Source organism: Entelurus aequoreus, linkage group LG01 (genome assembly GCF_033978785.1).
Source record: "Entelurus aequoreus isolate RoL-2023_Sb linkage group LG01, RoL_Eaeq_v1.1, whole genome shotgun sequence".
Taxonomy (NCBI): domain Eukaryota; kingdom Metazoa; phylum Chordata; class Actinopteri; order Syngnathiformes; family Syngnathidae; genus Entelurus; species Entelurus aequoreus.
The window spans coordinates 36,534,620-36,549,627 of record NC_084731.1 but is presented as its reverse complement, the minus strand read 5'-3'; the positions used below and the strand labels follow the sequence as shown (position 1 = coordinate 36,549,627).

General features: G+C 39.8%; 2 protein-coding genes across 4 annotated transcripts in view; both read right to left on the bottom strand.

Moving 5' to 3' along the window:
- Window positions 1–606: 606 nt before the first annotated feature.
- On the bottom strand, window positions 607–3,673 carry inka1b (inka box actin regulator 1b). The gene is made up of 2 exons (XM_062066743.1): window positions 3,509–3,673; window positions 607–1,680 (listed from the first exon to the last, which is right to left on the bottom strand). The coding sequence occupies exons 1-2, from the start codon at window positions 3,509–3,511 to the stop codon at window positions 799–801; spliced, it is 885 nt and encodes a 294-aa protein (XP_061922727.1). The 5' UTR covers window positions 3,512–3,673; the 3' UTR covers window positions 607–798.
- Window positions 3,674–5,506: 1,833 nt separating this feature from the next.
- The window catches only part of LOC133651248 (guanine nucleotide-binding protein G(i) subunit alpha-2-like), an 81,506-nt gene continuing 72,004 nt past the window's right edge, over window positions 5,507–15,008 (bottom strand). For all 3 annotated transcript variants that reach the window (XM_062049308.1, XM_062049317.1, XM_062049324.1), the window contains one exon: window positions 5,507–6,212. The gene's annotated coding sequence lies outside the window, so the exon portion shown is untranslated. The remainder of the gene's footprint in view (window positions 6,213–15,008) is intronic.

The window sequence follows — 15,008 nt, the reverse complement described above, 5'->3', positions numbered from 1 at the left end:
CTCCCGCCACCTGAACAGTTTTTTCCCCTCGGCCATCAGGCAAATGAACAAGAACTCCTAACAGCAGCTCCTTGGATTCCTTGAATCCCTTCTAAGTCTATCTGATCTGATAGCTCAGTCACAGCTCTTTTTATACCAAATATGTGTTATATGTGTTTTATGTCGCACGTTTGCACCAAGAAATATTCCTAGTTTGTGAACCCGTTCTCAAACAATGGCAATAAAACTATTCTGATTCTGATTCTGAAAATAGGGATAATGCTGGAAACTAGGGGTAATGTTGGTTATTAGGGTTAAGGTTTGTAACTAGTGTTGTTAACTAGGGGCAAGTTTAGTTATTAAGAGTGAGGCTGGTAACTAGGGTTGCTAACTAGGGGTGATGTTGGTTAAGGCTTGTAACTAAGGTTGGTAACTAGGGGTACGGTTAGTTATTAAAAGTAAGGTTGGTGACTAGGGTTGCTAACTAGGGTTGCTAACTAGGGGTGATGTTGGTTATTAGGGTTAAGGCTTGTAACTGGGGTTGGTAATTAGGGGTAAGGTTAGTTATTAAGAGTGAGGCTGGTAACTAGGGTTGCTAACTAGGGGTGATGTTGGTTATTAGGGTTAAGGCTTGTAACTAGGGTTGGTAACAAGGGGTAAGGTTAGTTATTAAGAGTTAGGTTGGTGACTAGGAGTGGAGTTAAGTTTCTAGTTATAAGGAGAGACAACAGAAAGACTTTTATAGGAAATGTTTTTATTGCTTTTTAAGATAAAAAAGAAGGATGATGATTTAGTGGAAAATGTCAGTAGAATTATGAGTCATATGTAGGTGATGATGTTGTTGCATATTATGGGCTGTCGACTGCCCGTCTTCATGAGGGCGGTGAAATGATGCCAGTCTGAGTGGAGCGTGTGAAGGCCCGTGTGAGACTGGTGGAAGAAAGGTTTGAGACGTGGGTGTTCCACAGGGCAGGACATGCGCTTGGGGGCGTCAGTAGTCCGTCCCGCCCGAGTGGACTCTGCTGTCCTGGGCCTCATCTCCACACTTTTGGACACGCTCGCCAGTCTGCGCCTCATGTTGACTAAAATGTCTTTGGCCAGACGTCGCCCAACGCTGGGCTTTAGTTCCACCTGGTCCGGACACTCTGGGAGGTCCATCCAGTTCTTGATCAGATCTGCAAAACTGTTGTCCCCCAGAACCAGAGGCTGTCTGTTCCGGCTGCGGCTCAGCAAGGACGCGGTCCAGTCCTCCGGCTCGCTGGCCTCGAAGGACGTCCAGCGCTCCAAGCAGGCGTCTGAAGTGGATTTGGGGCGCACCCGACCCGCAGGGCCCGTGTTTGTGCGCAGGCAGGCGGACGAGGACACCCTGACGTTTCTTGCCCGTCTCAGAACCACACCTTCGTCCTGCCACGAGGCCTCCGAGTAGCCAGAATCAAAGTCCACGCTGCCGGGGGAGCCTTGAGTCCATCGCTCGCCGTCTTCCTCGCCTTCGCCTTCTTCCTCTGGAGGGTTGGCGAGGCAGCAGGCCGAGTCGTAAGCGTTGACCTCGGACATGCGCTGACAGGACAGTCGCTCCTGCTGCTGAACTCCTTGCCTGCAGTGACGCGTGGCCACGAAGGAGGAGCGGACACACGGCTCGCTCAGCGGCCTCGGCCTGCTCGCCATCACGTGACCGCGGTCACTGGAGTGTCGCACACACAACTAGGACACAAACAAACACAAACTCTTAAAGTCCTGACTGCAACACAACCAAAACCATTAAGATTCCTCCCAGCTGAGATCACTGGACTCGGAGGGCTAAAACATTCCTAACCTCAGAGCGACGCCTTTTTATTGGACGATTATCACCAGCGGTCAGAGAGCAGGATGCACACACATCTCTCTCAGAGGATGTTGACTAATTTACCAGCGCACACGAATGCACCACAAGGACCTTTTTGTAGACTCGCTAATTTTTAAGTAAACTTTCTGATAATTACAAACGTTGTACCCCGCCTTCCACTTGAGTGCAACTGGGATAGGCTCCAGCCCCCAGCGACCTCAAAAGGGACAAGCGGTAGAAAATGGATGGATGGAGGGTGTGCGTAAACTGTCAAATTTGACACGCTGATTGAACATTTTATTGGGTACACCAAAGTAGTACCTTGCAAATGTACTGCCAGCTGTCAACTTTTAGCTTTCAATAGCCGTCTTGTGCTCACAGGCATGAAGTGTGATTTAATTAACTTATAACTTATAACTTAAGTTATACACTTTTTACGTGTTCATTGTAACTTTCACTTCAAACCAAAATTGTTAAGCCAATACTGTAGTGATGTTTTATTCCTTTTATAGCACACATACTTAAAAGTAGACATGAGATAGCAGTAAAAGCTCTGATCTCGTTGTCAAAGTATTGTACTGTTTTAGCTCATTATAACTAACAATATTAATAATTAATTATAATTAAAGAAACACCATCTAGGTCTTCCTTATTGTCTGCTCTGTCTTCCACAAGTTGCAGACATAAAAGCATTTGGTAAATGTATTAGTATTTTGTATTAACATATATATATACATACATATTTATACTGTACATGTATATCAACGTATATATATATATATATATATATATATATATATATATATATATATATATATATATATATATATATATATATATATATATATATATATATATATATATATATATATACATACATATTTATACTGTACATGTATATCAACGTATATATATATGGTAACACTTTAGTATGGGGAACATATTCACCATTAATTAGTTGCTTATTAACATGCAAATTAGTAACATATCGGCTCTTAATTAGTCATCATTAAGCTCTTATTATTAATAATGCCTTATTCTGCATGGCCTTATTATAGCCATTAACTTAGAGTCTTCCCTCAATAACCTCAGAATTGTTGCTTATTAGTAACCCTAACCCTAACCCTTATATGTTCCCCTAGTGTCCAAATAACTCTAAATTAAGTCTTTGTTACTTAGAATATGTTCCCCATTTCCCCATACTAAAGTGTTACCATATATATATATATATATATATATATATATATATATATATATATATATATATATATATATATATATATATATATATATATATATATATATATATATATATATATAAATATATATATATGTTAGTGCTCGTGCCTCACAACGAGAAGGTTTTGGGTTCGATTCCCGGGCTCAGGGTCTTTATATGTGGAGTGTGCATGTTCTCCCTGTGGCTTTGTGGGTTCCCTCCAGCTACAACCGCTTCCTCCCACCAGATTGATCGGTCCAGGGAGGGACAAGCGGTAGAAAATGTGATGTTGTCACAGCTGTGTGTCTTTGGGGACCATTTGGGACCCCCCACCCCGACCGACTGCAGTTTCACCATGTTTTCTTTCACAGCCACAACACAACACTGCTGGTTTTCAATGCACTGAACATGTAAAGAGAATTAATAAGATCTTTTTTTTTTTTCTTTTTTTTTAAAAGAGTTAAAAATGGAGTTAGGAAAAAACTTACCATTACTTGGAAGAGTCTTCAATGATGTCCAAACTCTTTTGAAAGCAGACAACAAAAGTAATAATAAACATATCCGGCATGTAATTTTTTATTTGTCAAGCAGAAGTTGATCAAGTCCATTTGATCTATATCTGTATCAGTTTTCTTTCTTTTTGCTCCACATGAGAACTGTCAGCACAATTTGTAGGAACCAGATTTTGACTTCAGCCAATCAGCGCCGCGCCGGCCAAACTCTCAGCCAACCAGCGAGGCGCTGCACACAAAGCCCCGCCTCTTATTTTAGTAATACTGTTAAGTGAGTGAAAAGTTCAAATGAATTCCATCGTAAAAAATAGCATTTTTAAAATCAACTACATGTTATTCATCAGAATATCATTTGGTAAAACATCAGGCATTTTTATGATATTGTGATCAATTTATTGCCCTGAGAAATATAATATTACACGTCAAGTCGACATTTAAAGAGTTTTGCCATCAGGTTCAATTTAAAACCAATTGCAAAAGAATAAACATCCAGTGAGAAAATGATAATTATGATTGAATCATATAATATGCAGGGGTGTATCTAGAAACGAGAATGTTTTAATAAAATCCACATTTTAGCCTTTGTAAAAATCTGTCTGGCCTTACATTATGAGCACGACACAAGTCGCCACCTGGTGGTGACTTGTGGTCATGACTTGTGATATTAGCACACTATGTTCTTATGTGTCTTGTACATGTTAAAGAATGGACAATAATAAAGCATCTTGAATCTTGAAATGTTGCATAAACATTTTTCACACGTTTGCGTCAAATGTTTCATGGTTTTAATGCCGAATGCTTCGCAGCTCAGGGGCGTCACCAGGTTAGAAGAACAGGGGGGCTTGGCCCCCAGGAGGTTCCTGTGTTGCGAGCAAAAAAGTTGTTTTTCTGTCAGCAATATTATAGACATTATTATTATTATGAGTTTTTGGCCCTGCTATGAGGTGTCCAGGGTGTACCCTGCTTTACGCCCGAGTGCAGCTGGGATAGGCTCCAGCACCCCCGTGACCCCAAGAGGGACAAGCGGTAGAAAATGCATATTACAAATCAATCAGATAGTGTTATGATGCGACCTAAGTGTGAACTCTCCCGCGCTCGGGTCACATAATGGCGAATAATGATGAGGCTTATTAGAAGGGTCAGCATTATTCACCGAAATAGACGGATAAAAAATAAATAGCTGACAAATGAGGAGAAACGGACAAAAATATTGTTTTAGGAACTCACGTCAATCAATGTTCCACCACTGATCGCCAACACGCTTTTCAGAGCAGACATTGATTGATTGATTGATTGAGACTTTTATTAGTAGATTGCACAGTACAGTACATATTCCGTACAATTGACCACTAAATGGTAACACCCCAATAAGTTTTTCAACTTGTTTAAGTCGGGGTCCACGTTAATCAATTCATGGACCCCGACTTAAACAAGTTGAAAAACTTATTGGGGTGTTACCATTTAGTGGTTGTACGGAATATGTACTGAACTGTGCAATCTACTAATAAAAGTTTCAATCAATCAATCAATCAATGGTAAAATCGAGGCAAATGTCCCCATAAATGCAGGAGACATCTTCTTTAATAATCTTCTCCACGGTTATGAAAATGGTTGACTTTGATTGCACAAAATCCTTGAAATTGCCACAAATGTGCCAGTACTGAGACGACGAGAATTAAAGCATGTTTACTTCCGAGCTTACTTCTGTAAACACTGCAGGATGTGTGACGTCATGACGCCATGTCTGTGTTTGGGTCAGTTTGCATTCACATTGGAGTCTTATACATATTTTTAATAATGTGAACGACTACATTAAAAGATCAGATTTGACAAAAAAAATCTGAAATGGACATCCTAAAAAATAGGGCGAAGTCGCAAATGTGGACTCGGGAAGGACGACTGTACTTGGGATTTTGGGGCTTAGAGAATGAAAAAAAGACAATCATAATAATATTACATTTTATTTTTTAATTATATTGCACATAAAAACTCTCCTAAAATTAATGAAAATCAAACAATTTGAGAACGTTTATTTTTTTCTCACTTGATTCTCATTTTTGAAGAAAAACAGAAAAAAAATCAGACACGAACTGACTTTTGTTAAATACATTTATGAACATGAATAGTAGAAATTAGCCCTACAGAATCATTTTCCATGAAGTAAACCGAAATCAAGGCACAAACATAAACAAGTCAATCAAAACGAACAACAATTAGCGACATAAATCATTTCAAAGCTCACAGTTTTTTTGTAAACATTTTAAGAGGAGAAGGGGGGGCAGGCTTATTAATGGAATGTCATGCAGGACAATATTATTATTATTGTTGTTGTATAAAAGTGATTTCATTCACCATCTCTTGTCATTAAAAAAAAAAAGATATTCGTGAATTGGATTCAAATGTGACTTCTTCTTAAAAAGGTCCTGAAAGATGGATGACACTTAAAGTTTTTTTTACTGTTTTTCTTTTGTAGAATAAACATTATGGAATGAGCTAAAATGTTTATTAAAGGGGTGTGTGCGTGCGTACGTGTGTGTGTGTGTGAGCGTGCGCGTGTTTGTGTGACAAAGTATTCCAGGTCAAAGTTCAGACAAACATTTTTCAACGTTTGTCTTTCCAGTAATCTTGAACGGTTTCTATGATGAAAATCATCATCATAATCATCATCTTCATGCTGCATCTGCATAAAAACAAACAATACGTTGATTAGTGATTACACCTTTCACATTTGAAACCATACGATACCTATTCCTGCTACATTGGAATTGATACCAGTACTCAACAATATCAATATTCAGTACTTTTGTGTGTTTTCATGTGTTAATACATTTGATTGATAAAAAATTGTTATTTAAAATTTAACAGTGAGCTCATGTGGTTTTCTTACACTTGTATCATTTGCAAATATGCATTGATTTCAGTTGGTCCTAGGTGTGTTGTAGTCAGTCAGTAAGTAGTCTTTGCCATTAAGTTGAATGTGCCAGTCTTTTCATTTGTTGAGCCCTACAAAGTGTTAGTACTGTAAGTATTATACTTATTACACACTAGCTGTTTATGTTTAACAAGCATATTAGTTGTAGTTTAATAAACATTTTTTGGAGATGTTGAAATCGCCATGTAAAATCACTAATGCTAATTAGTAGCATGTATATAACCTATCCAATGTAAATTAGCATCGAGCTAACACATTTTGAAAAGCGGAGCCTTACTTTTAAGTGCTTTGTATCAGACATGCTTTGTTGCCATGGAAAATGACAACATTTTATTTCTTTCCACTACAAATACGCTTGTTTGCCCACCAAGTGTTTGAGTCTGCAACCTGATGTGACGTAATGTGCAAGAAATATCAAAATATGGTACTGTTTGATCTTACATGACTTGGTACCCAGTAGAGGGAGCGGCCAGTGGTTTTTGTGTCTGCTGAAACAAGATTTTTTTTGTGGCTATATTTTGGTCTTTATTATCATTATTATTGTAATTATTAGACTGTGAAGGGCCTCCAAGCTAACGCTAACATCAAACACTCAGTATGTTTACATGCACTAAAAAACTCATGACTTCATTTCCTGGAAAGTAGCTTTTTCATATAAAACTCAAAGTTGTTACTTGCATCTTTTCTCCAAGATTTTATATGGAAAGCAATTGTCATATTAAAGATGGATTAACATATTGAGATGATGCAACTATAAAGCAGTTCCATCTTGCATGTAAACACTCCCATCATCCATCGTCATATTTAAACATGTCCAACACACGTGTCATAGTTTTTCGACGTGAAACCCAGGGTGTACAGTAGATGATCAATATTTACATTATGATGTCTTTGATTCATCAATAATGTTTTTCTTTAAGTGATTGATTGTATAGAACACACCAACCTGTCTAGGGACTACAGGCGGAAATTAGCCTTTGGCTAAAACTGACATACTTACGTATTGTACAGTATATACTGTATATGTTCATATAGGACTTTGGGGGATTGTCCTGTGGGGAGGCATGGCGGGGGGTTGAGGATGCCTCCTATGGGGCTCAGGTCCTCCTGTCTTGTCCCCTGCTCGGCCATCCCTCAATCTTAGCTGCATATTAAGACACTTAGGATTTGGAGGGCTCGGCTTGGTTGGGACCCACCAAGACCTTGATGTCCCCCAATTTTAATCGCATTATTAGTTCCCACAAGCATACATATCTCACTCACGCTACAGTACACGCATCAATAGGGACTGGAGGTCGGCTGTAATGGCTGACCTCCTAATTTTAACTACACAGTAGACACTCTGGGGGCCTTGTACACATGCATGTGGGGGGGTTGGGGTTCGGCGCACCCCTCATTGCCTCGTCGGCCGGCGCGGATTCCGGGGACTGCGTTCTGGTGGCCTGCCAGGCTTTTATTAATTTATTATTATTATTTTTTTTTTTATGTGTATATATATGTATATATATATATATATATATATATATATATATATATATATATATACATACATATATATATATATATACATACATATATATATATATATATATATATATATATATATACATATATGTGTGTGTATGTGTGTATGTATGTATGTGTATGTGTATGTGTATGTATGTGTATGTATATATGTATACATATATATTTATTTATTTTTATTTTATTTTTTTTAAAATAATTTTTATTATTTACTTACTTTATTTTATTTAATTATTTGTATTTGTTATTTTTGATTTAATTTGTATTTCATTTTATTATTATTTTTTATTTTTTTTATTATTATTTTTTTAATTATTATTTTTGTTTAATCTTATTATTTATTTGTGTGTGGCGTCGCGCGGGTCTCGCTTCCTGTTGGGTGGGGTCCGTGCCCGTGTGGCCCGACCTTGCGCTGTGGGGTCTCTGTTGGCGACTTGATGTGGTGGCGGCGCGGCGCCCGTGTCTGGTCTGGATACTGTGTCTCGGTTGTTTGGGCGGTGGTGTGTTTGTGCGGGTTTGGGTTGGGGTGGTGGGGTCTTTTGGCGGGGGGGGGGTGTTGGTGTCTCTTGTTTGCGTGTTGGTGTCTCTTGTTTGCGTGTTGGCGTTTGGGCTTGCTGGCGGGCTGGCGCTGGCTGGTATCTGTGATCCTGTTGGCGTGTGGTTGCCGGTCGCGTTTTTTTTTTTGATCGCTTTGATTTGATTGGGTGGTGCTGGCTGTCTGTGGGTGTTGTGGCTGCTGTTTCTGCTGCCGTTTGTTTGTGGTGTGGGCGCCCGTGGCTGCTGGGTCTGGTGCAGGGGGGTGGCTGATGTTGTGACTGGTGGCAGCGCGTGCGTGTGGTGGTTGTCGGGGCTGACAAACTGTGTATATGTATATGTATGTGTATGTGTGTGTGTGTATGTATGTATGTATGTATGTATATATATGTGTATGTGTATGCATGTGTATGTGTGTGTATGTGTACATGTGTATGTTTATGTGTATGTATATATATATGTATGTATATTTCTGGGGGTACGTTCTGGGCCTGCCTGTCGGGTGGGGGTCGGCGCCTCAGGCTACTGCATCCGGACTGCGTGTCTGGAGCTCCTGGGTCCCGCCGTCCATCCCTTCCGGGTGGCCGTCTTGGTTGGGGCCTGCTGGGTCTGGTCCCTGCGTCTACTGTGGTGGCTTGGTGCTGCAGGGTATTCCGAGGTGCTGCGAGTCGGCCAGTTGTTGGGGTAGCGACCTTGTGTGTCAGCATGTCTGTGATCTTCTTTTAATTCTTTTTTTCTTTATTTATTTATTTATTTTTTTTATAAATAGATTTAATTATTTATTTATTTATTTATTTTTTTCCCCTTTTTTTTAAAATATATTTTATTAATATTATTATTATTATTATGTATTTATTTATTTTATTTATTTATTCCCCTACCTCAGGGGGGGGACTCGGCGGGGCGGTTGCTGGTTGTTCCATCTCCATCGTTGGGGTCCCTGCGGGTGGGGTGGGTGGTTCCTGTGGCCCCGTGCTGGGTGGTCCTGTGGCGGCCGGCTTGGGTGGGGTGGCCGTGGGCTGGCCTCGCCGCGCTCTCCGGGGGTGGGGGGGGGGGCTCGTGGGGGCCCTGTTGCCGGTGGGGCGGGGGCGGTCTTCCCGTCCGGTTGCGGGGGGTCTCCGGGCCCCTCGGGCGGGGCGTCCCGCCTTTCTGTCCGTGTGGGGTGTGGTCTCTCGCTGGCTTGGGGTCTGGCTTCCCCCTGTTTTTCTCGTGCCTTGTCCTCTGCCGGGTGCGTCTGTCTGCGGCCTGCTGCTGGCCCTTGTGGGCGGCACGGTGGGCCAGGCTCTGGGGTTCCTGTCGCTGTCTGGCTTGGCTGCGTGGGGGCGGTGGCCCCTGGTTCCCTGGGCACCACACCTACTGTTTGTGGGATGGGCTCTCGGGGAGGCTGGGGCCGTACTCTGGCTCCCGCACACACTGGGAGTCAAATGTATTGTACATGCAAATTCACATATACTCACACACATACATACAGACATACATAGGTACCTACGCTCCCACATACATATACAAATAAATACAGTACATATTTACACACTCAAAGTTCGTACATCCACACGCACATTCATTATACAAACATACTGTATACACATACTGTACATATACATTCACTGTACAAACACACACATACACATACTACACATACATTCACTGTACAAACACACACATACATATACTGTACATATACATTCACTGTACAAACACACATTTACACATACTGTACATATACATTCACTGTTCAAACACACATACTGTATACACATACTGTACATATACATTCGCTGTACACACATATACACATACTGTACATATACATTCACTGTACAAGCACACATACACATACTGTACATATACAAGTACATATGCACACATACACTCATGCACATAATCACGTTTCATCAAACATATATTAACGTTGTTGCCCTAGGGTAAACTGGGTATAACACATGGCACACTGACAAAGCTTAACCTATTGTTACTATAACAATCTACAAGGTTAAGGTTGCTTCTCTTTCTTCCCCTCCATTTTTCTGCATTCTTTCATATCTCAAGTTATCATTACATATATGTATTGTTGCATTTGAACAATTGTATTGTTGATAATAAAGGTAAAGTACTGGTATTGTTTATTATCAATAGCACTATTTCTATTGGTATTCATATTGCTCCATTTTTAGTGTAACAATGCTCATTGTCATTTCTGTTTTTTTTTTTTTTAAATTTTCGCTAACTGCTTATTTGCTATTACTTTTACCATCATATTTGTACATGTCGTATTTGCTGATGTTGCTCTGTTGTTGTTGTTGTTGTGTTTGCTGTTGTTGTTTTTGTCTCTCTGTCTAATCCCCCTCTTGTCCCCACAATTCCCCCCTCTGTCTTCCTTTTTCTCTCTTTCTATCCCCTCCTGCTCCGGCCCGGCTGCACCAAATGATAATATAAATACATTTAATAAAGTCAAAATACAAGTAAGGCAACAAGAGAAGTATCCTACACTTCTCTTTTGTAAAGTAAATCTGAACAGCCGATATGGGCATCTACATCTGCTATATGATTTGCCTTAGAAGCTGGGCAGGACATTATAAAAAAAAAAATAAAAAAAAAAAAAGTATATGTTCATTAGCATGTGCTATCCCTATTTTGAACAAAGAATTGAGATTGATCCAACCAGTGGCGTCATTTGACCTTTTCAGGGGTCTAAATACTCCTTAAAATATTCTTAAAAACCCCTAAATTATTTGCTGTTGTTTCATTTATTTATTTTATAAATTGCCAGCAATTTTAATATTAAATAGTTACAACAGGGGTGTAAAACTCATTTTAGATCGGGCGCCACATGGATAAAAATCTACTCCCAAGTGGGCCGGACTGGTACAATCACGGCACGATAACTTAAAAATAAAAACAACTTCAGGTTGTTTTCTTTGTTTAAAAATAAAACAAGCACATTCTGAAAATGTATAAATCATAATGTTGTTGGGTTTTTTTACACTTACATTTTGCGGTTAATGGTATTCTACCTTTATTTGTCGTTATTTATATTTTCTAAATAAATTATGTGATAATGTTCATCAGTCGTGTTCATCATTGGTGTTCATTTTCAATCTATCAAGATAAAAAAATTATACAAAAATCAAATTACAGAATGATATTTATGTAGTTTGCTCACTTTTTTCGACTGGTGCACTAACATCATGTGTTTTTTTTTTTTTATATATACATATGTACAAATATTCAAATAATTGCTATAGCGACATCTAGTGGACACTTTTAGAACAGCAGTTTCTTTCATTTAAAAATTTCGGCTCATTTTTATACTTAGCGGGCCGCATAAAACCTGTTTGCGGGCCTAATCCGGCCCTCGGGCCGTATGTTTGACACCCCTGAGTTAGAATATGAGTTCTAATAATCATATACTGTAACCAGCCATTATTCACTTAAATATTTATAATTATAAACATGTCAAGTTTCTTTTTATTTCATAGTGTTAAGTAGAGATTAGCTGATTGATGAAAGTTGTCATCAGTGGATAATAATCATAATAATACATCATCATGTTTATTATTTCATCAACTGGGGTTGAAGCCTTTCCTTTGATGGCGTTATGACGTCTGTGTTGAGCGAACAGTGAAGTGTTCATTCTGTAATTTTTCTTTTTCATTCTGGGTTGGTTGCTACGAGAAAGAACGAAGCAATTTGTATTTTAGGTAATGTTACACATTCACAATTTGATTCAAACAAGCTTATGATCGAACTTTGACAACAAATTTATTTTTTCTGAACTTTTATGACGTCATCTTTCATTACTGGAGGACTTAAATGAAAGTTTACAAAAGCCCAGACTATGATCATGTGGCTCTATAGTGGTTGTGGCCCTAAACAACAGTACTACCGGCCTTGCCTGGTCAAATACTCATCACGTGTCTTCTAAAAACAAAACAAACACAGCAACTATCCCACGGGTCACAGGCAATTACAGTGTCTATTAGTCCGGGTGAGGAGTCAGTTAAGCTAGAACTAGCCAGCGCCAGGCTGGAAAATCCCTGCACACATAGCATTTCTCCAAGAATAATACACAACTCACATAATGTTTTTTCTGCAGTGACTGTGCCAGAGGTGGACATGCATTCTACAGAGGTGGCAAATTATGATGCGTTCAGTTTATCGCAGCACCAAGCAAACAATCTGAAGATTCCCGTCATATCAATTCCTAGATATGGTCGAAATTATTTAAAGCACACTACGCAAAATAAACGCAACATTATTAATATTACTACTACGGATAACTTTAACAAAAATTCCTCAAAACAGCCCACTACCTATAATATGGGCTTTTTAAACATAAGATCATTGTCTCCCAAAACGTTATTAGTTAATGAGGTCATTAGAGACAACAATCTTAACGTCATTGGTCTCAGCGAAACCTGGCTCAAACCAGACAAATTTTTTTGCGCTGAACGAGGCATCTCCTCCTAACTATACGAATGCACATATTGCCCGTCCCCTTAAAGGGGGGGGGGGGGGGGGGGGGGGGGGGGGGGTCGCACTAATATACAATGAAAACCTTAACCTTACCCCTAACCTAAGTAATTAATATAAATCATTTGATGTGCTTACTATGAGGTCTGTCGCACCGCTACCTCTCTACCTGGCTGTTATCTACCGCCCACCTGGGTCCTATTCAGACTTTATCAGTGAATTCTCAGAGTTCGTCGCTGATCTAGTGACGCACGCCGACAATATAATTATAATGGGGGACTTTAATATCCATATGAATACCCCATCAGACCCTCCGTGCATGGCGCTCCAGACTATAATTAATAGCTGTGGTCTTACACAAATAATAAATGAACCCACGCATCGCAACGGTAATACGATAGACCACCTCCAAAGTTATGATACTCCCGTGTACTAAAGTAATGTCCGATCATTACCTTATAAAATTCGAAGTTCTGACTCATTGTCAACAAGCTAATAATAATAATAACTGCTTTAGCAGCCGCAACATTAATGCTGCCACAACGATGACTCTTGCTGGCCTACTGCCTTCTGTAATGGCACCATTCCCAAATTATGTGGGCTTTATTGATAACCTCACGAACAACTTTAACGACGCCCTGCGCGAAACCATTGATAGTATAGCACCGCCAAAGCTAAAAATGGCCCCTTAAAAGGCGTACCCCATGGTTTACAGAAGAAATTAGAGCTCTTAAATTATCATGTAGAAAGCTGGAACGCAAATGGCGTGCGACTAAACTTGAGGTTTTCCATCAAGCATGGAGTGATAGTTTAATAATTTATAAACACATGCTTACCTTAGCTAAAGCTAAATACTACTCAAATCTCATTCGCCTCAACAAAAACAATCCTAAATATTTGATCAGTACAGTAGCATCGCTAACCCAACAAGGGACTACTCCCAGTAGCTCCACCCACTTGGCAGATGACTTTATGAATTTCTTTAATAAGAAAATTGAACTCATTAGAAAGGAGATTAAACACAACGCGTCCCAGTTACAACTGGGTTTTATTAACACAGATACGAATGTATATACGACGGATATTGCCCGCCAAAATAATCTCTCTCTTTTTGATGAAATAACATTAGAGGAATTATTACGGCGTGTAAGTGGGATAAAACAAACAACATATTTACTTGACCCACTTCCTGGGAAACTTATCAAGGAACTGTTTGTAATATTAGGTCCATCAGTGCTAAATATTATAAACTTATCACTTTCCTCTGGCACTGTTCCCCTAGCATTCAAAAAAGCGGTTATTCATCCTCTTCTCAAAAGACCTAACCTTGATCCTGACCTCATGGTAAACTACCGGCCGGTGTCCCACCTTCCGTTTATTTCGAAAATCCTCGAAAAAATTGTCGCACAGCAGCTAAATGAACACTTAGCGTCTAACAATCTCTGTGAACCCTTTCAATCCGGTTTTAGGGCAAATTACTCTACGGAGACAGCCCTCGCAAAAATGACTAATGATCTATTGCTAACGATGGATTCTGATGCGTCATCTATGTTGCTTGATCTTATCGCTGCTTTCAATACCGTCGATCATAATATTTTATTAGAGCGTATCAAAACACGTGTTGGTATGTCAGACTTAGCCTTGTCTGGGTTTAACTCCTATCTTACTGACAGGATGCAGTGCGTCTCCCATAACAATGTGACCTCGGAGTATGTTAAGGTAACGTGTGGAGTTCCACAGGGTTCGGTTCTTGGCCCTGCACTCTTCAGCATCTACATGCTGCCGCTAGGTGACATCATACGCAAATACGGTGTTAGTGTTCACTGTTATGCTGATGACACCCAACTCTACATGCCCCTAAAGCTGGCCAACACGCCAGATTGTGGTCAGCTGGAGGCGTGTCTTAATGAAATTAAACAATGGATGTTCGCTAACTTTTTGCAACTCAACGCTAAGAAGACGGAAATGCTGATTATCGGTCCTACTAGACACCGACATCTATTTAATAATACC